The sequence below is a fragment of the Pimephales promelas genome, chromosome 17 (assembly GCF_988280905.1).
Source record: "Pimephales promelas chromosome 17, fPimPro1.hap1.1, whole genome shotgun sequence".
NCBI lineage: Eukaryota > Metazoa > Chordata > Actinopteri > Cypriniformes > Leuciscidae > Pimephales > Pimephales promelas.
Window position 1 is genome coordinate 30,973,443 of NC_142785.1, and position 27,943 is coordinate 31,001,385.

The 27,943-nt window shown below is 37.6% G+C and overlaps 1 protein-coding gene and 1 long non-coding RNA gene across 2 annotated transcripts; one reads left to right on the forward strand and one right to left on the reverse strand.

Moving 5' to 3' along the window:
* Nucleotides 1-1,584: 1,584 nt before the first annotated feature.
* Nucleotides 1,585-26,528, forward strand: LOC120474300 (uncharacterized). The gene is given in 12 exon segments (XM_089121917.1): nucleotides 1,585-1,657; nucleotides 7,739-7,935; nucleotides 10,259-10,335; nucleotides 10,608-10,676; nucleotides 11,137-11,251; nucleotides 18,405-18,639; nucleotides 23,495-23,658; nucleotides 23,782-23,860; nucleotides 23,863-24,055; nucleotides 25,541-25,630; nucleotides 25,665-25,696; nucleotides 25,698-26,528. Coding segments are annotated over 7 exon segments (822 nt in total). The 5' UTR covers nucleotides 1,585-1,657; nucleotides 7,739-7,935; nucleotides 10,259-10,335; nucleotides 10,608-10,676; nucleotides 11,137-11,251; nucleotides 18,405-18,531; the 3' UTR covers nucleotides 25,854-26,528.
* LOC148971538 (uncharacterized) lies at nucleotides 3,478-6,607 on the reverse strand. Its single transcript, XR_016147141.1, has 4 exons — nucleotides 6,500-6,607; nucleotides 5,985-6,075; nucleotides 5,763-5,857; nucleotides 3,478-4,565 (listed from the first exon to the last, which is right to left on the reverse strand). It is a non-coding gene; the product is annotated as an uncharacterized LOC148971538 (long non-coding RNA).
* Nucleotides 26,529-27,943: the final 1,415 nt, after the last annotated feature.

Below are 27,943 nucleotides of genomic sequence, written 5' to 3' on the forward strand. Positions count from 1 at the left end.
CTGAGTGAAACAGCCGTGACGTGTTACCAAAAAGGGCCGTGTCGCGGCCACTTCCTCCCGGCGTGTTGTTGACAGTCGTCTGATTTGCTTTCGTCAATCCTCACTGTTGTTGTTTTTGTCCAGGATGCCTCCGTCATCGTCAGTTAGAGAACACGGGCACAGATGAATGAGCTGAGACACGATTTCTCACTCGTCACTGGTTGTTGCAAGTCAACAGCATTTAAATTCAACCTATTTGCATCTGGTCATCGTAGTGTGCATGATTCAGCAATGCTGATTATTGAGCAGAAAAAAGCAGTGACATTTTTTTCAGCTGATATCAACGACTACCTGCCTCTTTTCACGTATACAATATACAATTCACTTTTAAGATTAATATTTGATCGAAACTTTTTTCTCCTCGCCATTTATAAATGTCTTTTTAAAAAATAGGATTTGTGGACTCATGGTCAACATGAAATGGTGACTTTAAAGTTGCAGTGTATAGCGTGTCAAGAGAGTTTTTTTTTTTTTTTTTCATATTGAGATATGGAAGCTTTTATCCGCCATTAAATAAAAAAAACATTTTTATCTCACAATTCTGACTTTTTTCTCGCAATTGAAAGTTTAAATCCCAAAATTATTATGACCCTTTTTGGTTACACTTTATTTCGATAGTCACTTTAGACGTTCTACTAATAAGTAACTTTTCAACTACATGTCAAGTAACTCTCATTAGAGTATTAGTAGACTGTCAGTAGGCTGTTTATGGTTAGGTGTTAGGCGAATAAGATTACTTGTAGTCGCCAAGTTACTTATGGTCAGTTGAATGTCTGTTGGGGGACCAATCAAATAAAGTGTTAGCAGATATTAAGCAGACACTAATACTCTAATAACAGTTGGTTGACATGTAGTTGAAAAGTTACTTATAGTTAGTAGAATGTCTAAAGTGGACCATCGAAATAAAGTGTTACCATATATTAAGAAAAATTTGGACGAGTACTTTATGGCTCTATGTATTGGTTGTTGATTGAATGGAAGCAAATTAACTTGTACTTCTTTTTCCCTATAATGGTGTGATTATATAATTCCTAGTAGACTTTTCAACTATGTTTTTGGTAACACTTTACAATAAGGTTCATTAGTTAACATTAGTTAACTACATTAGTTAACATGTACAATATGTGAACAATACTTCTTCAGCATTTATTAATCTTAGTTAATATCAATTCCAACATTTACTAATACGTTATTAAAAAAGATTGTATTAGTTAACATTAGTTAATGGACTGTGAACTAAAATGAACGCACAATGAACAGCTGTATTTGTATTAACTAACATTAACAAAGATTAATAAACACTGTAACTAATGCATTGCTCATCGTTAGTTCATGTTAGTTACTAATGAACTAATGAACCTTATTGTAAATTGTTACCATGTTTTTAATGGATATATAGCCTACAATGGGTTGAAATTATTGGTAGCAGGCCTATTTGCAAAGGCAAAACATTACAATGATTATTAATTGCTCATAATTAGGGTCAAACATTTTAGCAAGTAACTTATCCCAGAACGTTTGTGCTTGTTATTACAGAGAGGCTTCTGGAAATATTCATAGCTTGCGCCTGCAGGGACCGAAGATGTTTCTAGGATGGCCTCGGAAGAGACTTGGACCAGTAAGCAACCTCAAAGCAATGTACTAAAACACCTTAGCAACACCCTGGCAACCACCCACAAGAGTTTTGCATGGGCAAGAAAATGTCAAATCTAGTTGTTACATGTATTATTTGAGTCAAAGCGTTCGTAACGCAGCATGCGTAGCATATCTGCTGAGATTTATAGACTGTTAGTTTAAATTGGCAGAAGGCAGTAAGACAGCACCGTCATTTATGGGGAGAGAAAGAGAGAGAGAGAGAGAGCGTGTCGAGGTCTATTTCTCAGCAGGCGCGGGAATCTTTGCCCTCCTGGAATAATGTAATATACACTGTAAAAAGTAATAAGTTGACTTTACTAGGAAAAGCTGTGGAAACTGATTGCCTCAAAATTTTCAAGCAAATTAGGTCATCATTTTTGAGTTGATACTACTCTCTACTTCTTTGTAGAGTTAACTTGTGTATTTGTAGAGGTTACCATAAAACTTGAGTACAGGTAACTTAATAATCTCAAGTTAAGGCAACTTACAGATTTAAGTTGAGATTTGTAAGCAGAACTTACACAAAACAGTTAATTTAACATGTCTGCTTGTTCTACTTACTAGAGGAATGTGTGGAAACTGATTGCCTTAAATTTCTCAAGCAAATTGTACTCAAAATTCTGAGTTGAGAATACAAAGAAAGACAACACATTTGGCAAACCACTAGAATGTTTATTTGTTCAACAACAATATGTTAAAACATTACTGGCCCGCCAACAACATTTTAGAAATAAAGCACATAATGCACTCAAGAAAAAAAACAAAGTACTAAAGACAATAAAAACAATGATTCTTTGTTTTTAACATCTTTACAAAGTGGTTGAAAGCAGAGCATGCAAGTCACACAGTTTGGTACAGAATTCCTTTCCTACTACAGTTCTCTTTAAAATTCTCTTCTTATAAAACTATTCCAAAACCAAACAAGTAACATAAATAAGGCTTTTTTTTCTTTCCTTTTTTCTTTTCAACAATTGAAAAACAGTGAAGTATCTATAAAACAGTACTGAACAATTTTCTTTAGAGTTCTCTTAAATGAACACTCCACTGTTTTATTTCATATTAAGGGAATAGTTCACTTTGAAATTAATTTTTGATATGGTGTATCTTACTTCAAGGGCATCCAAGATGTAGGAGTCTTTGTTTCCGCAGTGGTTTCAATTTTGATATTTTTAGGTCAAAGCGTTCTCGTCTGTCAGTCACATAATGCAGGTCTATGGTCACCACCACAAAGAGCATGCACAGAGAAGTCAAAATTTAATTTAATTTAATGACTCGTAAATGTAAGTACACATTGATGGCCTAAGACACGAAACGAGCGGTTTGTGTGAGGAAACGAACAGTATTTATATCGTTTTTACCTCTTGTTAACAGCCATGTCCAGCTGATCTGGATCAGATGTCCAACTGAACCGTATTGAACCATGTCCAACGTTCTGCAAGAAGTGATCTCGCGCGTCTACGTCACGCATTGTTTACACAGAGATTTACCTTTCACTAAACATATTTAGATATATCGAAATCATTTTTTATTGCGATTTCCTGTATATCTAAATATGTTTAGATCTTCACAGTGAAAGGTAAAACTTCCGAAATCTCCGTGTAAACAATGAGTGACTTAGACGCGCGCGAGATCACTTCCAGCGGAACGTTGGACATGGTTCAGTTCGGTTCAGTTGGACATCTGATCCAGATCAGTTGAACATGGCTGTTAACAAGAGGTAAAAACGATATAAATACTGTTCGTTTTCTCACAAACCACTCGTTTCTTGTCTTAGGCCATCAATGTGTACTTACATTTACAAGTCATTAAATCATGTTTAATTTTGACTTCTCTGTGCATGCTTTTTGACGTGGACCCCCTAAACATCCATTGTATGACTGACAGACAAGAACGGTTTGACCGAAAAATGTAAAAATTGAAAATACTGTGGAAACAAAGACACCTACATCTTGGATTCCCTTGAGGTAAGATAAAACATATCAAAAATTAATTTCAAAGTGAACTATCCCTTTAAACTATGTTATTTCCTCACAAAGACGAGTTGATACATACCTCTCACGTCTCAGTGCGTGCACTCAATCGCTTTAGCGCGACGCGACACATTGATAGCACTTAGCTTAGCACAGTTTATTCATTAGGATCCAAAAAGAGATGAAGTTAGAAGCGACCAAACACCTCCACGTTTTCCCTATTTAAATACAGTTACACGTTGGTAAGTAGTTACATGACCGAGAATGGTGTATGATTACACCAGTGTAAAATGGATAACTATAATGTATGGCGGAATAGCACTTGAGAGCACTTCGACTTGGCGCAGTAATATCATCACTCCTAAAAAATCCTCTCATCATCAGTAGTGATGATATTACTGTGCCAAGTCGAAGCGCTCTCAAGTGCTATTCCGCCATACATTGTAGTTCTCCACTTTACACGCTTAGAAAAGCAGCACATTTTATTTTGTCACCATACTTGGTCGTATAACTACTTGTGTAACTGTATTTAAATAGGGAAAATGTGGAGGTGTTTGGTAGCTTCACTGCTTGGATCCTAATGAATGAACAGGGCTAGTTAAGGGCTATCAAAGTTTCGCTGCACGTCAGAGAAATTAAGTGTACGGCGCACTGAAACGAGAGAGGTATGTAACAACTTGTCTTAGTTAAGGGAATAAAATAGTTTAATATAAAAAAAATGGTGGAGTGTTCCTTTAAAGACAGCTCATTGCTTGTGGAAGATTTTCAAGATCATCCACAACCACTGTACCTTCCAGAATGATTGCCGTTGTTGTGGCATCAAGATGCAGGGAGTAGGGTATGGCAGCGGTTGCAGACGATTCGGAAATCACTGTCAGAACTCATTTCAATGTTGGACATATCTTCATTGTCATCACAGTCCTAAAAATGGGAATAGCATATAACAAAAATTAGGTCATAGAACAAGACATATTTTAACGGAACACTCCACTATTTTTTCATATTAAACTATGTTACTCTCTTTACTAAGACGAGTTGATACATACCTCTGTCGTCTCAGTGCGTGCACTCAATGCCTCTGGCGTGCGGAGACACTTTAACACTTAGCTTAGCCCAGTTTATTTAAACAGAGAAGCGACCAAACATCTCCACATTTTCTCTATTCAAATGTGGTTACACGGCCAAGTATGGTGACACAAAATAAAATATGGCGGTGTTTGGTCACTTCTAACTTCATCTCAATTTGCATCCTAATGAATGAACTGGGCTAAGCTAAGTGCTAACAATGTTTCTCCATGCACCAGAGCGATTGAGTGCAGGCACTGAGACGAGAGAGGTATTCATAGAGAGGTATTCATCAACTCGTCTTTGTTAAGGGAATAACATAGTTTAATATGGAACAAAATGGTGGAGTGTTACTATAAAGGGATAGTCCACTCAAAAATTAAAATCTTGTCTTAATTTACTCACCCTCAAGTTGTTATAAACCTGTATGAGTTTTTTTTTTTTTCATCTGCTGAACTGAAAAGAAGATATTTTGATGAATGTTGGTAACCAGACTGTTGAGAGTAGCCATTGACTTCCATAGTGGGAAAAAAAACTATGGAAGTCAATGGCTAATCTCAACTGTTTGATTACCGAACGTCTTCAAAATATATTATTTTGTGTTCAATATAAGAAAGAAACTCAAAGAGGTTTGGAATAACATAAGAGTGAGTAAATAACAACATCATTTCATTTTGGGTGATCTATCCCTTTAAGAGCACATAGTCATTAAAATATGAAACTAAATTAATAACCCTTTGTGTCTAAATGTAAAGGCCTTTTCAAAGAGGACACAGCAGTGAATCCAGGGGGAAAAACATTCATCAAACCACTGCATGAAAAGACAAATAAAACTGATGGCCGGTTATATAAATTAAAACTAATATAAAATGTATCTTCTAACTGTCTTTTTTCTTCTAAACTCTTAATTTATCTTTCACTTTCTTTTCTCCAACCCTTACTTTGTTTCACTGTCCTGACAGTTTTTCATGCCTTTCTTCTTGCCAGATATCAACTGTTTGAAGAACAGTTAGACTGTTAAACAAGAATCACATCAGAGATGAAAATACTTACAAAAGATGTCTTGTAAAAATCATTGTGGTCCTCCTCGAAAAGTAGTGGTAGGCCATGATGAAGAACGCTGTTCGTTCCGCATTGATATTAGATTTCTGCAAAGTTATAAAAATGTATATTGAATAGCACTCGATACTAGCAAAACGTCAGAGCAAAAAACAACAGTAGAAGCAACATATGTTTTGCAATCGAGACATAATTGTGATATGTCGATGAGCTTACGTCATTTTGAATCTGCTGCAGAATCTTAAGTTTGGAGCCAATAGTATCTCCAGATTTAGCCTTGAATTTATTGATGAAACGTTGAGCGAATCTGTCACAAAATAAAGACAAAATAAGGTAATAACTGCTTGTTAGTTACACTTCTTAATTAATGCGTCATGTAATTAATTTTCATGTGAACGACACGTGAGCATTGAACTTTCTAGAAAGAAGGAAAGTTACGTTAGCTGCTATCTAGGCCGCACGGCCAGGGTTTTTACATTTTAGATAAACCCCAAACTTAAACGATTAACACAGCATACAAACTGTAACTAATATAGAACACGTGTTCAGTAAAAATCGTTTTTTAATCTAGTAACTTATGCCGCTTGTCTCAACTGGTCTCATTCGACATAAAACTAACGTTACTTCAGTGTGTCTTTTCCTCTTACTGCACAATGAGCAAAATAAATTCTGTTTTTAAGCTATTCAATGACATTAAAGTTGATAAATAGTTGTTCAAGAGGCTAGCATACCTAGTTTTGCTGCCGCATCCATTCCCGAACACGAGCTGAGGTCCCTCGTCGATGTCGTCTCGTCTTGACGTCTTCCTCAAGTTCAACCGTCCAATTGCGCAAATGCGCATGCGCGAGTTGAAAAAAAAAATAACCGAGTTGTTTCGTCTTATGCTGAAACTTAATAACCAAAGTAAATGTATAAAGATTTGTTTCTAAAAATATAAAGGACTGTGAAGTAGCAGCCGATGGGCTTGCTTTTTATCTTCCCAGTTATTTTTTTAAGCGTGCAGGAAAAAAAGATTCAGAACCTATTAACTATATATTAACCTATTAACTATTTTCAAACTAATTGTATGGTATTTACTAAAAATTTTGTTAATTTCACTATTATTATTATTATTACTATCCAAATTCTGTGCTCCAGAAATTTTCAACAGTGTGAAAATGCCTTTAGTACAATACACTTACCAAACTTAAGTACAATGTACTAGATTTGTTTAGTTTGACTATTGCATCCACCTAAAAGTTCACAGTACACAGTGTAATCAAGTTAAATCAACTAAGTTTCTAAAGTAAGTTAAATTCACTAGTTTTTCTTAAGTAGAATCAGCAATTACTTTTTACAGTGTATGATGTTCTGTAGAGCGCACTGAGTGATCACATTTGGACGTAGAAAGATGATAAATGTATGTTGAAACAATGTAAAACTGTCTGAACAGGGTATTGTCAGGGATTTCTCCCTGCCGTGCTTCCGCAATAACCGCCCAGATCCCTCTTTGAGCTGTTCGGATCTATTTAATGCCTTATTATCTGAAAAATATACAGCACGTATTGCCTCAAACTCTGGCAGGCCTTTGTCTCCTGACAAATTTACCTATTCTCCAATTCTGGTGATGCGTTTCAGAAGCGAGCCTCTGTCAATCCCAGTTAAAGACGGCATCCCCGTCTTTCGGCTGCGCAAAGCTTTTGATATAGGGCCCGGCCGTAAAGCTTGAAAGAGAAGAAATATATTCAGTTACCCACAGTCGCCTAGAAAAGCCTGTCTGAGAAATGGTGTATTGAAATGCCTAATTAACTGACAGTGTCCAGTCAATTCGCTTTGCTAAACCTGCAGATCACCTCGGCTGAGGGGCCGTCCCTGGGGCTCGTTTGACATGCACACTCTTTACGGCCCCTAAGAACGACTGTAGCAGACGAGGCTTTGTGCTGGATGGAATCTCCCCACCTCCGATAAGTCCATGTCTCTTCTTTTATTAGAGTATGAAGGGGAGTGCCAATGAAATTTTGATTCCGGCAGAATTTCAGACGGACGATGCGAGCTCCCGTGGGGTGGGCGGGAAGCGGCCCGGACGCGGGCAAACCGATCCGGAAAAACGGCAAGGGACGAATCAAAGGAGGAGGGAGATGTTCGGTTTCTCTGTTTCTTCTGCCACTGGGAGCTGTTACACGTGCATGTGAGGAGTTTTGCTTCACTCACTCTTTCTGACAAACAAAAACTGACAACTTTTCTACCTTTCTGTTTGTTTGTTTGTTTGTTTGTTTATTAATTATTAATTTCTCTGTTTTCTTGCTATTAAGATCTGTTTATTCTATGTTGTATTACTTTAAATTTTTGAGAAACACAATGCATTGATAGAATTACAAGCATATTTTGTGCAGCATTTATTTATTTATTCTTAAAATAAACGTTTTTTTTTCTATCCATCCATCCATCCATCCATCCATCACTCTATCTATCTATCTATCTATCTATCTATCTATCTATCTATCTATCTATCTATCTATCTATCTATCTATCTATCTATCTATCTATCTATCTATCTATCTATCTATCTATCTATCTGTCTGTCTGTCTATCCATCCAATCCATCCATCCATCCATCCATCCATCACTCTATCACTCTATCACTCTATCACTCTATCTATCTATCTATCTATCTATCTATCTATCTATCTATCTATCTATCTATCTATCTATCTATCTATCTATCTATCTATCTATCTATCTGTCTGTCTGTCTGTCTGTCTGTCTGTCTGTCTGTCTATCCATCCATCCATCACTCCATCCATCCATCCATCCGTCCATCCATCCATCCATCCATCCATCACTCTATCTGTCTATCCATCCATCCATCCATCCGTCCGTCCGTCCGTCCATCCGTCATCAAAAATTGCTAAATTAATTTAGTAAACACCAGTTCACATGATCAAAAACACCTTTATTGAGAGAACTTCTTTTCAATTAATTTTCCAGAAGTTCAAGTGTTTTGGGTTAATAGGGATATTTTTTTCCTGGTTTATTTGCTGTGTCCTTTTCTTAACTGACAGCTTTCATTTTATATATCTGAGTGGATATTTGATTATTACTTAAACTTGTCACCTTAAATTATCATTTTAATAGTAGCATCAGTATGGCAGGAACATGTCATTAGTCTTAAGAGCAAAGTATGAATCAGGTTGTATTTCTTCCATCTTAAGCAAGGCGACATCACTCGCTTCGCATTCAGCCAGTGATTACATGTCTAATGAAAACTATCTCAGTTGAATTTCCAAAGTAAATGCAATTTAAATATCTATTTATCTGTCTTTGAGAGTGGCTTTGAGCTATTAGTTCATGTGAACAGGTCTGGCCTGTTAATTTTCTGCCTCTCCTTGAGCTCAGAGTCAGGGAGGGACGCTGTTCCCCCAACGCCACCCTGAAACTCAGCAGTGGAAATGAATAATGCAGTCCGACCAGCCCCCACCACACACACACACACACACACACACACACACACGCACACACAGTCACTCTGCAAGGCCTGAAGCGCCGTGGGTTCAAGTGTACGCACTTGAGGGGCACCATCAGTATCAGCGCACAATTATCTGGTGAATGTGTACACTTTATTACAGGAGCTCCATTGGGCAAATAGTGTCACAACTCAGAGACCGGCCCTTCAAAAGCATATTTAGCTAATAAGAGCAAATTAATTAGACTAGAATGAGCTTAGCGGAGGGACACTGGTGGGCAATGAGCATGTGTGTTTGATACAACACAGCTATGACATATCTTAAGATATCTTAAATGCAGCATTAGACTGATTAAGAAAGAGCATGATTTCAGTCCAGATAATGGATCTCATAAGTTAAAACATATTCTCATATCCAAGCTTAATATGTGGCGACAACTATATGTAAACCTAGCAAAACATTTAAGAAACATCCATTTTCTCCTCGTCTTATCGTTTTCTAAAGTAGGTAATGACTGCGGACAAGATGCCAGTTTCTCTGTTTATTGGTTTAACAAACAGTTTTCTGTGACTGTGACCAGTGATGGGTTTGGAAATGTCTTTATTTTTGCAGTTTCATTTGGTAAAGCTAATAGCGCAGAATTTTTCACATTTCACCTTTAAACAGAAACAAGTATGGTCCTCTTAAATTTATTGCAACACAATCAGCATGATCCTCCTGCTGTCTTCACCAACTGTATAAGTATTATTCATCATATAGATAGATAGATAGATAGATAGATAGATAGATAGATAGATAGATAGATAGATAGATAGATAGATAGATAGATAGATAGATAGATAGATAGATAGATAGATAGATAGATAGATAGATAGATAGATAGATAGATAGATTTATGATCTGCATTTGGGTTCTGTATATTGTTGAATTGCACTTTAGAACAAAACCTTGTGTTTTCACATTATGTTCAAAACTCTTTGTCAAATGCCAGGCTTTGACATTTGGTATTTGCATTAACGATGCTTTGTGGTTTTTCTGCATCCACAGGCTCTCAGGATTTCTTCCTGATAGGTCTGGAGTTTATGGCCAGTGGGATCTTTGCTTAAAACTCTTAACAAACAGAGGTAAAGACTTGCGCTCGGGGCTTTCAGGCTGCCTCCTGCCTCACCTTCATGCTTTATCATGTGAAAATCTGCTAACCCCATCATACAAACACACACACACACACACACGCCCATCCGATCTCGCTCGCAGCTACAGTCTTAAATCAGAGCGCACACACGTGGCTGATGGGTGTTTGACACCGCTGAGCTCTTGTCACTGCTGAGTCAAAGTTGCCGGTCTGGTGTCCTTGTCTTATTCCCTCGAGTACAATCACTTGTTAATCTGTCCACAGGGCACGGCTGCCCCCCTCATCGCCGGGATGTGCATACTGAACACGGCCTCAACAGCTACACGCTCAATGGCAAGATTGCATGAACACAAATACACTTTAGAAACACAGTTTATTTTCGGCTTTACCATTCTGCATTTTGTTGCCGTTTTCTTAAGTAATATGAAGCCATTGTGACCGTCAGGGTCGACTGTATAATTGATCAGTTTTTAAACCACAGGTTATTTTTTTCACATTGCAGTTTAAACTATGATTAACTGTCTCTATTGTATATAGCCAATTTAAATTTATCCCTTAAAGGGATAGTTCACTTTGAAATTATTTTTTGGTATTATATTGTTTATTAATATACAGTATTTGTATATTTATTATAAAATCTTGTTATTACCTAAAACGATGTAAAACGATATAAATATTGTTCGTTTTCTCACATAAGCCGCTCGTTTCGTGTCTTAGGCCATTAATGTGTACTTACATTTATGAGTCAATAAATCATGTTTAATTTTGGACTTCTCTGTGCATGCTCTTTGAGGTGGTGACCATAGACCTGCATTATATGACTGACAGACAAGAACGGTTTGACCTAAAAATATCAAAAATGAGACTACTGCGGAAACAAAGACAACTACATCTTGGATGCTCATGAGGTAAGCTAAAACATACCAAAAATTAATTTCAAAGTGAACCATCCCTTTAATTTTCAACTTCAGTCAATCACATTTTACCTAGCCATCAGTGTGAGTATCATTTTGAATACTAGTTTTCAGTGCCAACCGTTCTTAGAGTATTTGTCAATTTTACCATCAAAACATTCATTTGTCTGCTATACATGTAATGGATTGCAAGAGATGTGAAGACTGAGCTGTTCTCTTTGGCCGCATATACATTGTGGTTCAAGTGACCCAATTCTGATTATTATTTCCCTCCCATGTGGCACAGATCGGATCATATGACCCACGAACATGTAAGCAGGAAAAAAGCACATGGATTTCAATATTCTCAGATCGGTTTCAGGCCTCATTCATCTGTGGAAATAAATCTGACAGATTTTTAACAGACAGATCGGATATTTCCCAGTCAATGTGAGTCGTACGTCACTGAATAAGATGTAAGCTGGTTGTAAAAACATATTCAGGTAAAGTCAACAAATCGGAATTGGGCATCAAAACCTACAGTGTAAATTTGACCTTTATTTAATAATCAAAATAATCTGATTTTGCATGAACTAAGTTTGGAAACCTATTTTTATTCTCGGATCTGCACCAAAAGCTAGTGAAAAGTAGTGGTTGCACTTTATTTTACAGCATGACCCACAAAATGACTGAGTAAGATAACTTGAAGGGGTAGGTTCAGTTACTCAGTTAGTGTCTTTATAGTAATGTACATGGTATGTTCATGCAAAACAGGGCTGTAAAATAAAGTGCTACAAAGTGTCATTCAGTGCCGGTACCATGTAGCGATAAAGCAAGATCCACTTTCTTACCATTTTTCAATCCATCTTGAATGACTTACGATTAATGGTCTGGCTCTGGAATGTCATTTAATCAATCCCTCTGACTTTGTGACCTTGACTCCCGTTGTAGTGGCTTTGTGAGGGAGCGGGCCTTAGTCTTCTGCATGATTCTGTCTCCAGTGAAAGATGTATTGAGCTAACGCTGTTTCACATGCATACAGTTTTGCTCCTTTAAAAGAAATGTGGGACAAAATAATGTCATTGTCTTGTCAAAGCATAAATAATTCAGCCCCTCTCTGACACAAAGCTTTCATATCGTAGCGTTCACTCTCAAAAACCCGGAATCACTTTGCCGTTTCTTCTCCTTTATTCATGACAAACTTGCATGGAAACTTTTAAATTAATTATGAAAACAAAAAATACATTTAGTTCCTTTCTGACAATCCCCCGTACCCCAACAATGCCCTCGGTGCGCCATTCTGTCATAAAATCAAAATGAAAGACAAATGGAAAGACTGGAGGCAGAGCGTGGAGACTTCCTCTCCGAAACTTAACCTCATCATCTCAAGAACAAAGGTGACGGAACATCAAAACAAGGACGGGATACATCGTGATGTATTTTTCCACTTGATGAGCGAGTAAGAAAAGTCTTCTTGTGACTATCAAACATATATACGTACGTATATATATATTTATTATTATTATTTTCTGTTCAGTGGGACGTGGGCACGTGCGATCCAAAGTCAGCCGGGAGGAGGAGCGCAAATACATTTTTTATTTGCTCAGCAAGGACCAGGGTTTGCTGCTCAGATGTTTCATGCGTCTCAAAGCCAACTTCAGCTGCAGTGTCTCTGAAATCCCACGTGGTCCGAGGAAAACAATCAAAGTGATGAGCAAAAGCCGTGTGACGCCACCAAACTCGGGCACTTTGATGGAGGCAAATGACAGATATTCCCCAACCGTTGTTAGATTGTTGTTAGGCTGTAGCACCTGCATTGTAAAAAATTATCGTGATTTTAACAGTAAAAGACTGTAAAAATGCTACAGTGAAAAACGAATTAGTTTCCTTACTATATATGGTAAAAAAACTGTGATATATATAATCCTACATTTAATGTATAATTTTACTGTAAAATACCGTTATATTTACAGTTTTTGGAAGTGAAAAAGAACAAATCATTGTAAAATTTACAGTGAAAAAAAATTCAATTGACATTCCCACAATTCCCTGTGTGACAGATTTAATGTATTATTACTATTATCATTATTTTATTAATGTTTCTTCATTTTTTGTATTAGGTTTTTTGGTAACACTTTATTTTACAGTGTCCTTGTTACATATGTTACATGTACTTACCATAGTATTAACAGTAAAGTATGCATAATTACATGCAATTAAACCTAAAACAAATCCTACCCTAACCTAACCCTACAGTAAGTACATGTAGGTGCTTTTATAATTACACTGTAACCCGGTTAGGACATCCGCGACATGCACACTTACGAACCATTTTTTAAAAAAATATTGCAATACCAAAATACAAACAATGTAGAACAGGCGCACAAGATAACACGTCAGCAGCGTCATTGGAATCGTGAACGAGCAATAACAACAGAACCGGAAGACAATACAATGCTGAATAAAGTCGTTGTTTTTGCCATGTTTGGATCAAAAAGTATTTTCGATGCTTCAAAAAATTCAAACTAACCCACTCATGTCACATGGACTACTTTGATGATGTCTGTATTGTCTTTATGGACAAGGACAGTACATACATTTTCAATGGAGGAACAGAAAGCTCTCAGACTAAATCTAAAATATCTTAACCTGTGTTCCGAAGATGAACGGAGGTTTTACGAGCTTGGAACGACGAGTCATTAATGACATAATTTTAATTTTTGGGTGAACTAACCCTTTAAATGTGTCTAACATGTTACTTGTGGCCCAACACATATATGATGTTCCCCAACATGTTTTGCCTTTCCCATCTGTAGGAGCTATTTTGAGTTTAGTTTACTCTAAATTGTTGAGCTATTGGAGCACTGGAAAGATTTAGGATCCATTATTTTGTAGGGACTTTTATTTTGACAGTTGGTGAGAATGTTTCAATAAAAAGATGGCCGCCTCTCACTTTTTAAAACAGAACAAACAAGCTGTTGGAACGTACAAGCATACAGTTCTTTACCGAAACGCCATCAAAATACTTTGGAATCACAATTGAACTCTACTTGGACATTAGATTTGACATTTAAGTTGTGCCTTTTAACCACCTTTCTTCAATCAACTACCAATCGTTTGTTGGATTACTGGAATCCATCCTTTGTCTGATACTACCAACCTACTTACCTACCTGCTGGATTTCCATCTCATCCATTGCAAAAAAAGGTACAATACAAGTTTCTTTGCATTGGATAGCTTGTCAAAGAAGTTAACCAATAGCTATGAGTGGTCCGCCATCACACCATCTCTTCCTGTGTTCTTATTTAGTATTCCCTCCACTTTCACATGTTTTCCATCCCAGACAACCTGTCTCTCCTGCCCAAGTCAGCTTCAAATAATTAGCCTACAGTAATGTGAAGTCCTGTTCTGGAGCGAGGAGCAACTTGAAAGCAGCAAACATGAATCATGTATAGCTTCATTTTAAACTGCTTTGTAGACAAACACACTTGCAAAGTCAGCTTCTGAAGAGAATGCAAATCCCCGTTCTGCTGCCCTAAGCTCGGTTTTAATGTGCTAAAACGAATGAGGACAGGCCTTCTTAAACAGGTCTTTAAATGTGTCGTTACCTGTCATGCGGTCTCGATCGTTAAAGGTGAGGTATTTTCTGTTTGCATGCCTTTTTTTAGCCGTTCCTTTGTCATCCTGAAAAATAAATGACGCAGAGAATGATGGAGAATGTTTAAAGATTGAGGGCACTCAAGCAGCAATTAAATTTGACTCTAGGGGAAATTATCTACAAAAATGGGACATGGGCATGGCGTGTGGTCAAATGGCTTTTTCTTGTTCTCTTTCCGTGTACGTCTTGTGTGTTCCACTTTGCCACACAAAAACTTTCTATTTAAAAAAAGAAAAAAAAAGCATCCCACCTGACCATCTTGCCAAGTCTCTCACCGTGAAGTCCACTGACCATTGAATGGATTTAATCATTTAGTGCCCTTGTTATAATCATCTACAAACATACTGACTACATTTTATATATTCTTAAGAAATCATGAGTGGTGCATATCATACTGAAAAATGCCAGTGTGTTGCTATATGCAGTTACTAGATGGATGCTAAAGTGTTGTGGGTGGTTGCTAGGGTGTTGCTGTGCAGTTGCTAGGTGGATGCCAGGGTGCTTTTGACTGTTGCTAGGATGCCACTGAAGTTGCAAGGTGGATGCTGCAATGTTGTGGGTGGATTCTAAAGTGTTGTGGGTGGTTGCTAGGGTGTCGCTATGCAGTTACTAGGTGGATGCTAAGGTGTTGTTGATGGATGTTAAATTGTCACCATGCTGTTCCAAGCTGAATGCTTGAATGCTGTGGGTGGTTGGCTGCTAAGGGGTCACTATGCAATTGTTAGGGTGGATGATAAGGTGTTGTGGATGGTTGCTAGGATGTCACTACGAAGTTGAAGATTGGATGTTGCAATGTTGTAAGTGGGTGCTAGGGTGTTGCTATGCAATTGCTGGGTGGATGCTATGATGTTTTGGATGATTACCACTGTGTTGCTATGCAATTGTTAGGCTGGTTCTAAGATGTTGTCAATAATTGCCAGGTTGTTGCTAGGAGGATGTTAAGGGGGTTGCTAGGGTGTTGCTTTGCAATTGCTAGGTCGATGCTGTGTTGTTGTTGGTGGTTGCTAGGGTTTTGCTTTGCAATTATTAGGTGGATTCTAGAATGTTGTCAGTGATTGCTAGGGTGTTGCTAGGTTGCTAGGATTGTTTCAGTGGTACTGCTAGTGTTGATGTGTGTGTGTGTGACATGAGTGTAGGTCTATACATTGTGTATTGTCACATTGTCATGGCATTGAGACTCTTTTTTTTTAATAGTCTATGGATCTGTTTACCTATTTTCAGATGGTTTATCTCAAATTATAGTCGAGGAATCACTCATGTCTGTGGCTTAACCAGCACAGAACGAGTAAAACCAAAGTGTAATACTTAGTGTTTGGGGTTTGTTCAGACCAACATCTGTGACCTTAATAGTGATGCTTTAACACCTCTATTTAAAATTGCTGGTCAGATATAGTTTAATTATATGCTGTCGCACAAAACAATATTACTCGGGACGTGCAATGTAATTATACTGAGATAACTTCTAATGTTGCAGATTTTTTTGTCATATAGGTTTATGTTGTCCAATAGTTGCTTTGGGAGGTTTGAAATTGGGCTATGACTATTTAACATGTGAAGGGCATTTTTAATTACTATTTTTGTTTTTGGCTCACACAAAAGGGTTTTAACATTTCATGTAGCAAAGTGATATCTCCAACCTTACAGTACATCAAGCTAATAGCCGCCGTTAAATACACAGGAGTATTATGCTGTCAAGGCTGTATTTGGTACTGTAACAAACAACAAAACTGTTTTAGCAATTAAAAGTCAGGAGCTAAATTAACTTCCCTTTTTTCCAGAATATCAATAACTGTGCATGTGCAAGAGTTTGTGCCGATTAGAGTGAGGGCTGTTTTTATAATTGCTTTTCTCCCCGTGGCAGCGAGGGCCCAGAGGGTCAGATCTGAAGAACCGGAGCGGGTTCTCCAGGGGAACCGCACGGGACCTGCAGACGCAGATTAATTGTGTGAGGTTCTGGGGCTTTAATTTGCAGGGTAGGAAATGACTGTGTAACCTAATTAAACACTGACTTGTTTCAAATATCTGTCCAGCTGCAACCCGAACGCAGCGTCGCACAATGTCGCCGCCCGTAATTGCCTTGTATGCGGTAGGAGAGCGAAAGGGTGGGGTTCAGGGGGGCAACGGGGTGCGGATGGATGACACAGAGAAGGGGGTACAGTCTGATTTCCTCAAGTGATCAATTTAAGGGAAAATTCTGTTTCTCTTAAAGGGAACATCTTTAGCGCAGACTAATTAGGATCCGCATTTATGAATGTACGATTATTGTGCACAGCAGGAAATCTTTTATAGGAACATCCTGGTCTGGGATTATGGGACGCAGAGGATAAAAATGTCTGCAATAGTGCATTATGGGATACCTATAATCATGATCAGGTCAAATAATGCCCAACCTTTAATATTAGATGGAAAGTTCAAGCTTACGGTTGTAACATTAACATGCAGCTTTAGAGGAATAATAATAAAAAAGAACCACAAATTATAGACCATGTTGTTTTAGTTGCTCCAGAGGCGTGCAACCTCTGACAAATATAGCAATTGTAAGTCGCTTTGGATAAAAGTGTCAGCTAAATGAATAAAATCTAAAATCTGAATAAAATCAAACAACAATTCGTGGTCATCACAACATACTAGTAACCCAAATTTAAGTCATTTGAATTTCTCTGTTAAATCTCTGAAATATTTTATGTTCTTGCATCCTGATTTTAAAACGTATTTAATAAGGTTCCATTTGTTAGCATTAGTTAAATTGACAAAATAATGAAAAATAATTTTAATCTGAGGTAATGTTTGTAATAAATTATTCAATTAAAATGGACCTGTGCTAACACTAATAATTAACAAACATTTAAAAAAGATATTGGAACAAATGTATTGTTCGTGCAAACTTATTGTAAAGTGTTACTATGTACTGTTTGGAAAATAATATAAAAAATAACAGCATGTAGAATTGGCACATCATTTGCGGTGGTAAATGATTTTGATTTGTAAGTGAATTATTGCTTTAAAGGGATAGTTCACTTTGAAATTATTTTTTGGTATGTTTTAGCTTACCTCAAGGGCATCCAAGATGTAGGTGTCTTTGTTTCCACATTAGTTTCAATTTTGAAATTTTCAGCTTATATATTGGTCAGTTATATAATGGAGGTCTATGGTCACCACCTCAAAGAACATGCACAGAGAAGTCGTTTCGTGTTTTAGACCATTAATGTGTACTTACATTTACGAGTCATTAAATCATGTTTAATTTGGACTTCTCTGTGCATGCTCTTTGAGGTGGTGACCATAGACCTGCATTATATGACTGACAGACAAGAATGGTTTGACCTAAAAATATCAAAATTGAAACTACTGCGAAAACTAAGACACCTACATCTTGGATGCCCTTGAGGTAAGCTAAAACATACCAAAAATTAATTTCAAAGTGGATTATTGCTTTAATAGTGATGTTGTGATATGGCTGATCACACTGAGTGTCTGATTGTGTCTGATTATCCTCTCTGTATCTGTCAGGACGGGTGGTGTGATTTCAGCGTAAGCCCTTATACTGCCTGGCTCAGGGCTCGCCCCCAGCTGGACGCTGGAGACGGGTCCTCTGGGACACGGAAGGGCTCTCTGTTCCAATCCGTATCGATCCGTGATGCTGATGAAAGAACCCACTGGTCACCTTGAGCCCTGCGTATCCCGCGGCAGCACTGCAGCCCCCCGTGTCACTTTAGTCAGACCGAGAGGCTCCGGGGCATAAGAGGTGTGCGTGTGTGCGTGTGAGAGAGAGAGAGAGAGAGAGAGAGAGAGAGAGAGAGAGGGGCAGAGGTGAGATGGTCCGTGAGGAACAATGATTCTGTGGTTACTGTTTTTATATTGCATTTTGCAAGAAAAAAACTTCCTTTATAAAGTTATAATTTGCTTCTAAATGTTATTATGTGTTCATATCCTATAACTTTTTCACTTCTGTCCCTCCAGTGAGTTGTTAAACTCTGCTTCGTTTCATTGAATGGATCTTTCAGTCTAGACTGAAGAGAAAATTTGTCATATGGACTACTTTTATGATCTTTTCGTGCTTTTTAAGACTTTTTGAAATCTCCTGAAAAGAAATTGTAGAAACAATTATTCTACATGTCTCATTCTGTCATCCAAAGAAAAAGTGTGATCGACTTTAAATAAGGACAGAATTTTCAGGGCGTAATCACTATTGTATTTGACTTTATGTCAATGGAGGACCATCTCTTAAATTGCACAATTACATGACAATAGTGAGCATGGAACATGTATTTGAGGAATAGAAATAAAAGGATGTGGCATTTTTGGTGCTATTGCATCCTTTTGAAAAGTTAAAAACTCCTGTGCTTATTTATTCTAATTTGCATGGAATAACCAGTATTTATTTATTTTTATTTTTTTCAAAATGTCTTTTGTCTTCCATGGAAAAAAAGTAAATCATGCCAGTTTGACAAATTAAATAAGGTAGGAATTTTCTTCTTTTTTTTTTTCTTTTTCTTGTGTGAACCTATAACAATTACACACTCTAAAAATGCTGGCTTGTTTTAACCCAACATTGGGTTAAAAATGTAATTAAAAAGTGTAACCCAATGGCTGGGTTTGTCCATATTTGACCCAAAGTTGGGTCAAAACAACCCAGCAATATTTAGAGTGCAGTAATCACTAATTTATTTGATTCTATTTTGAATGACGCAGATACATATCACTTAAAAAAATTAGCATATGCATGAGAATGCAATGCCTAACTGTACGTTCACGCCGCCGTCGACGCTTGTCAAAAGTACGGGTAAACTTGTTGACACTTTGGACGCTTTGAACGCTCACAAACGAAGTGTCACAACAACATGAAATGTAATAAACAGAAAAAAAAACAAGCAATACATTGAAGAAACCTTTTATTATGACAGCATTTTTATAACCGTTTTGGTCACATTTGGTCGGGGAAAAAAAAAGTTAGCTAATATTATTATTATTTGCGGTCAAATCGGTGTCACCTAATGAATTGCATTCCCGCTTTAAAACGAGCGTAAATCTTTCAAATAAAAGTTGCGCTCATGCGGTCCCTATAAGCAAACAACGTCATGTCATAAATGATAGGAAACGGCGATTATTAGCTTCTCTTCCATTTTCTCGGAAACGAAAATTTACATTGTATATTTGTCCGGAATCAGCCAGTGCGAAGGACGTCTATATTCCAATTGGTTCACAGCTCATTACCATAAAGTTGAGCTTCTTTCAACTTTCTGATTGATGCTCAAAACGCCCAAAACGCGACGTCGATGGATTTGACGCTTATTGCAGGTGAGAAACGCCAGCTTCCATTGAAAATGAATGACTTCCGGGCACTTTGGAAGCTGAAGTCGGCGGCGGTGAGAACGTACAGTTAGCATGAAACTCAAGGAAAGAAAGAGGATATTGTATTTTGCACAAAAAAAAGTTTGGAAAAAGTACAAGCAATATAAGTTCCACTTTGCATCTGTTTGTGCTGTTGAGAAAAACAAAACTGGAAAAAACCTCAGAGAAGCAGAGTAGATCAGAACACCATCAGATCAGTTTTCCCAACGCCACATCTCAAGACAGATCCCTGATCATAGTACGCACAGAGCCGCTCTACGGGGAATATGATTACTTTTTTTTCCACCAGTGACGAGTGATTTCCCAGGTTTAAACAGAGGTGCTGGGAGAAATGTGGACGATTGATCAGCGGTGATGCCTCCCATTTGAAGATCACAGACAAGACAAAGAAAAGCTAAGTAGGACGGCGTTGGACGCTCCCAAAACGCAAGGCGGGTTAAGGGAAGAAAAAAAAGAGTATAAATGAAAAGGAACAGAGGGAGAAGGCTTGGGAATTAAGTAAAATATAATTAATGACAGCCGTCTGAAACTTAACTGTATCAGAAATGTGTTTTAATCGTGCAAAAGTACATCAGGAGCGTCACACGCGGGGTAGTCGTATGGCTCTGGGCGAGTGAAGAATTAAGTACAGCTGGAATATCTGCCTCCTCCCCGTCATCCCAACTCTGGGAGTTTGTTGTTTGCGGCCTTATGGGAGCGAGACGGAGAGGAAAATACTTAATGCTCTTCCGACTGTTGGCTGTAGTCGCGCCTTAAAAGCGGAAGAGATACCGAGATTGATCTTATAGGAGCGCGACGTGGGACTCGGGTAAAGGAGTCAATGGCGAGCTATTGGACAGTTGGGAGATCTCCTCTGAGATCACAGACCATATTGAGGTGGAATAAACTCCCGTCTTTGTGCTTTGTCACTATCAGGAGGACCTTGTCCCACAACCTTGAACACATATTCCCTCGGTAAAGTCACCTGGGAGAAATTACAGGGGGAAGGTTTGTTCTCAATTCCTCTTTTTGTTGGAGCCGAGGTTTAATCTACTACCCAATACTAGAGACTCATTTTTTAATATCTCCCCGGAGCACTGGCCGGTTAAAGGGCTTCCCAAAAATACACCACATGATCAGCAAATTTTTTTTTAGATAACTTTTATGCATTTTACAGTAGATTTGATTCATTGGCCTGAAATGGCCCTTTAAATTGCCATGATAAATTTGAAAGTGTCATTCACATCCTGTGTATTAATATTAGATTTCCAATAAATGTAGAAATAGTCATTTTTTTAGTGCAAATTAAGCTAGTAGAATATTAACAAAGTGAAATAAATGTAAAATGATTAATCAAAACTAGATTAGCATTGAGATTTGTAAAATGCTGGGTTGATTCAAATATAGACAAACCCAAACGTTGGGTTAAAAATGTAATGAAAAAATTTAACCCAATGGCTGGGTATGTCCATATTTGACCCAAAGTTGGGTTAAAACAACCCAGCATTTTTTATATTGTGTCATTATAGTTTCATGTTTTATTGTTAAACCTGTTTGTTTTATGTTGCTTACAATGGCAATTGTAAGAAATGTTTAATGTAAGAATACCATTTATTGTAATTTTTTATTATAGTATTTTTTATAATAATAGTATTCATTGTTATAGTGCTAATAAATTTATATTATTAGTATTGTTGTTATGTATTTATTTAATTTTAAAGATGCTTTAATAGTGATCTTTAGCAGGCTTAAGCAATTATAATGGTATCAATTTGTAGCAAAATGCAAAGCAAATGTGTTTTAGGTTGTATGTGTTTTAGGACAAAGCAGAAAAGAGGCACAAAATGCAACAGATCTCCCCCCTCTCGCTGCTATCCGTGATCTTCCTGGCACTCGGAGACGGGGGGCCCAGCTGGGGCTCTACCCAGGACCGCTTCTCTTTCATGGGCAAGCGCTGCTTCACCTGCCCCCTCCCTTTCCCAATCCCCTGCCATCACAAATCCCACAATCCTCCCCCCGGCTTTCCAACCCCTCCAACCGTCCCAGCTGAGCTTTGCTAATCAGTATGGCGACGAGAGACAAGACTTGGTTAATTCGGCCAATTAGACCCGAGCATTGTTTGTGGCCAGCGACATGTTGTATTCGTGGAAATGTGTGGAGTGCAAAACGTGCCCTGGAGCGACGGAATGATAGCGCCGCAGCTCTTGCCACATGTCAACAAAACATGCGCTCGGGTGAAGGGGCCGATCATGTGTTCTGGGGTGTGTGTGTGTGTCTGTCTGTCTGTGTGTGTGTGTGAGTACACATGAATATGTGCATGTGCTTTAAGAGAGGATTATGATCTTCACAATTTACACTACTAGTCAAATGTCTGGACACACATATATATATATACACACTCTAAAAAATTGCTGGGTTGTTTTAATCCAATTTTGGGTCAAATATGACAAACCCAGCCATTGGGTTACATTTTTAAATGACATTTTTAACCCAATGTTTGAGTTTTTCCATGTTTGACCCAAAATTGGGTTAAAACAACCCAGCATTTTTAGAGTGTGTTTAGATTATATATATATATATATATATATATAAATATTATGTTACTGTGTGTGTGTGTGTGTGTGTTTAAGAAATCTATTATGCTCCAAAGGCTGCATTTATTTGATCAAAAATACAGTAACTACAGTGATATTGAGAAATAAAATGTTTTTTTCTAATTTGAATTAATTTTCAGCAATCTCAAACCTTCAGAAATCATTTTAATATGCTGATTTGCTGCTCAATTATGATGAAATATTAGGCTATTGGTGCTCAAGTATAGAAAATGTTATTTTTTAATTATTAGAACTTTTTTAAAACAGATCTTTACTGTCACTTTTGATTAATTTAATGTGTCCTTGCTGAATTAAAGTATTACATTTAAAAAAAAAAAAAAATCTTGCACAATCACTAAAAAGTTTAGGGTCAGTATCACAGTTTCCATAAAGAATAAAACGAATTAAAGTGCCTTGTTTACTTTAACGTAACATTTCATATCTATTCGAAATAATAAAGTCCAGATTTTTAAAACATTTTATTAATTCCACACATAACGAGCAGCGCAGTGATGGTTGAACAGGTGTTTTGCATCACAACCATTACTATATTGTGTCATTCAGCATGCAGGAACGCTGTATTGACCAATCAGCATCCGGGACCGTTTTATAACAATGTGTACGGTGCACTGCCTCTCTCTTTCCTGTCTCTCTCTCTCTCTCCATCTTTTGTAGGAGCGAGTTAGCGGAGGGGTCTTGGTGGCAGATGGGCAGGAGTATCAGGGATTGACTAATCCCAAATCTGCCGTCTCCTCACCACACCGAAACCAGGGGAGAGGCACGAGCCAGCTGCCACATAGATGCCTTTCATGCTCGTCTGCACACAACAGCTGCACCAGGCCTGCCTGCTTGCTTCTAAATTATTAAACATCTTTTTAGTTTGTTCCAGATGCAGAGCCCGATGTGCTTATGGAGGCCTTTGTGCATTTTACATACCGTTCCTTTTCCCCTCCTCTCATCAGAATGCTGTTTGTAAAAGTCATTATCCCATCTGCGCCGCCAGTTTGGACAAAACAGCCCAAGACGAATCCAGCACGTTCCGGGACAGTTTGGGAGTTGAGGATGACGGTGATGATGGAGGGCTGCAGGGGTTTGGGTATCTCGTCTCAGAAAGGCGGAGGCCACCTGTAAACCGTCGTCTCGCTCGCTGCTCCGGGGCGGCAACAGGAGTTTTGCAAGTAAGATTTCATCCTTTGGAAGGCGGCTTAAGGAAGAATGAGCCTCTTTCACACACAGGTTGAAATAATCTGCTTCTCGTGGAGTCTTTCCCCCAAAGGCAGGCCGGCAATGGCTGGCCTATTATTGCTGTGAAAAGGCGATAGAGTCCTGAATATTCATCAGGGAGATGGAGGGGGCACAGAATAGGGGCTCCAAAATCCCACCGCACCGATGGTCAGCTAATGTACCAAGACACAGAATGGTAATATAGATGTGCAAAGAAAAAATCTTTCGTTTTTATTAAATTTTTTTTATGCACACTCTTGATCTTTTTGTACATGTTATTGAAAAGCAACAAAATGTATAACTGCCTCTGAAACAACTTGATGCCCTCTTCTTTTAGTACCTCTCACTTTTTACAATCAATTCCCAATAGATAAAAGAGTTGCACTTTATTTTACAGTATGTGCACTTACCAACTATCTAAACAATGCTGGGTCGTTTGAACCCAAATATGGGTCAAATATGGACAAACCCAAATGATGGGTTAAAATGCAATTTAAAAAAAAAAGTACAATTGAAAGTGAAAGTTGAAGTTGGGTTAAAATTGGAAATTGCATTTTTAACCCAACATTTGGGTTTGTCCATTTTTGACCCATATTTGGGTTCAAACGACCCAGCATTGTTTTGAGTGCAAGAGGGTTCTGGGTCATTTAAGGTTAACATGGCTTGGGTTTAGGGGAATGTTCAGGGTTAATACTACACTCTAAACAATGCTGGCTTGTTTGAACCCAAATTTGGGCAAAATATGGACAAACCCAAATATTGGGTTAAAAATTTTAACCCAACTTTCACTTTCAACTGTAATTTTTTGAATCACATTTTTAACCCAACATTTGGTTTTGTCCATATATGACCCAAATTTTGGTTGTAACAACCCAGCATTTTTTAGAGTGCATTATCCAGTTATTGTAATTACTATAGTAAGTGTAGGCTACATGCACTCTAATAAATGCTTGGTTGTTTTAACCCAATTTTGGGTAAAATATGGACAACCCAGCCATTGGGTTACATTTTTAATTTACATTTCTAACCCAATGGCTGGGTTTGTCCATATTTTACCCAGAAATTGGGTTAAAACAACCCAGCATTTTTAGATTGTGGGGAACAGGACTGTAAAATAAAGTGCGAGAACACTTTATTTTACAGTGTCCTTTTTTACATATGTTACATGTACTTACCATAGAAATAATAGTACATTATTCATAATTACATGCAACTAACCCTCAACCAAATCCTAATACTATCCTGATTCCTAACCCTATAGTAAGTACTTGTAGTTGCTTAATATAGCACTTATACTGTTACAATGACACCTTAAAATAAAGTGTAAACTAAAGTCCTATATTTTCTATTTTACCTTCACATTACATAGACAAATTGATTGCAAATGGCAATTCATGTGTTGAATTTTTTCCTTGTTTTTTTGTATTTTTTCATTTAGAAAGCAAGACAAAGTGGACTAGGGAAACATGGCAAGCAAGACAAAGGGGATGTTTTGAGTGATTTGGCATGAGTTTTGCTGCACCCGTGCTGCTGGATTGAAGTTAATAAGCGTGCGAGAGTCCCGACGAGAGAACTGTGGCTCTTACTGTCTCCCCCCGTCCAGGCTGGATCTCCAGATGAGTCCTCCACGGCCCACACACACCAGAGACGAATCTGGATCCTCCACTGGAGCCACTGCACCTGTTGTTTTCAGGAGTCGGAGAAAGATAGACACTCATGCTTGGAGACCGTATGGAAGGATGAGAACAGGCAATGTGTTTTGTTGCTAAAGCCAAAAAAAAAAAAAAAAAGGTTTGATTCAAATATTTAGTCACCAAGAATAAAAAAAGCCCCTTTTAGAACCAAAATAGTTTTTAAAAAAATCTGAATTAATCCTAATATGCGCTACCATTTATTTATTTATTTATTTATTTATTTAATTTATGTTTTTAAAAGAAGTCTCTTCTGCTTACCACAACTGCAGTTAAAACAGCAATGCTGAGCTATTATTACAATTCAAAATAACTATTTTCTATGTGAATATATTGTAAAATTTAATTGATTCCTGTGATCAATGCTGATTTTTTCAGCAGCATTACTCCAGTCTTCAGTGATCTTCCAAAAATCATTTCCGATTATCAAAGTTGAAAACAGTTATGATTCTTAACCACTAAGATTCTTAACCACTTGACCACTAAGTGTTTTCTGTGTTTTTTGTTGTTGATTCTGGCTTAGCCCTGTGGCTATAATCCGGCATGTTTACGTCTGTTTTGTTGTCTCAATTCAGAAGTTCATTAATGTGCATTGTCCCTATCAAATAAATAAATAAATAAATAAATAAAATTAAAGTTTTTGTGGAAACTGTGATATAGTTTTCCAAGATTCCTTGATGGATTGAAAGCTCATAAAAATAAATATTTTGTAGAAATAAGTAGAATATTTTCATTAATATGCCACTTTTGATCAATTTAATGCATTCTTTCAAAATAACAGCTTTAATTTCCTGTAAAAAGTTAGACGGACGCCAACCTTTTGAATGTATCTTTTATCAAAACGTATGATTTTTGTTTTTCTGAACTTCTTGAAACTCTGGATTCTGATAGACGGCCATGGGACTTAGACCTGAGTGCAAAAATGGAGGCTCTAGACCCTTCCAGAGCTGAGATATTGAGATATTTATAATGGCATAAATGCTATGTGGTATCTCAATAGCTCTGGAAGGGTCTAGAGCCTCCATTTTTGCACTCAGGTCTAAGTCCCATGTCCCTCTATCAGAATCCGGAGTTTCAAGAAGATCAGAGAAACTCAAAATTTTGACCCAAAAAAAAAAAAAAAACGACAGTGGTACCCCTTTCGGTTTTTTCTCCCGGGTCGAAATTTTGAATTTCGATATCTCAGCTCTGGAAGGGTCTAGAGCCTCCATTTTTGCACTCAGGTCAAAGTCTCGTGGCCCTCTATCAGAATCCAGAGTTTTGAGAAGATTGGAGAAACTTAATTTTTCACCCGAAAACGACAAAAAACGAAAGGGGTAACACTGTCGTTTTTTTTTTCGGGTCAAAATTTTGAATTTCGATATCTCAGCTCTGGAAGGGTCTAGAGCCTCCATTTTTGCACACAGATCAAAGTCTCACAGCCCTCTATCAGAATCCAGAGTTTTGAGAAGATTGGAGAAACTTAATTTTTCGTCCGAAAACGGAAAAAAACGAAAGGGGTAACACTGTCGTTTTTTTTTTTTGGGTCGAAATTTTGAATTTTGATATCTCAGCTCTGGAAGGGTCTAGAACCTCCATTTTTGCACTCAGGTCAAAGTCTCACAGCCCTCTATCATAATCCAGAGTTTTGAGAAGATTGGAGAAACTTAATTTTTTGCCCAAAAACGAAAAAAAAAACGAAAGGGGTAACACTGTCGTTTTTTTCGGGTCGAAATTTTGAATTTTGATATCTCAGCTCTGGAAGGGTCTAGAGCCTCAATTTTTGCACTCAGGTCAAAGTCACACAGCCCTCTATCATAATCCAGAGTTTTGAGAAGATTGAAGAAACATAATTTTTCGCCAAAAAAAGAAAAAAAAAACGAAAGGGGTAACACTGTCGTTTTTTTTTTCGGGTCTAAATTTTGAATTTCGATATCTCAGCTCTGGAAGGGTGTAGAGCCTCCATTTTTGCACTCAGGTCAAAGTCTTGTGGCCCTCTATCAGAATCCAGAGTTTTGAGAAGATTGGAGAAACTTAATTTTTCGCCCGAAAACGAAAAAAAACGAAAGGGGTAACACTGTCGGGTTTTTTTTGGGTCGAAATTTTGAATTTTGATATCTCAGCTCTGGAAGGGTCTAGATCCTCCATTTTTGCACTCAGGTCAAAGTCTCACAGCCCTCTATCATAATCCAGAGTTTTGAGAAGATTGGAGAAACTTAATTTTTTGCCC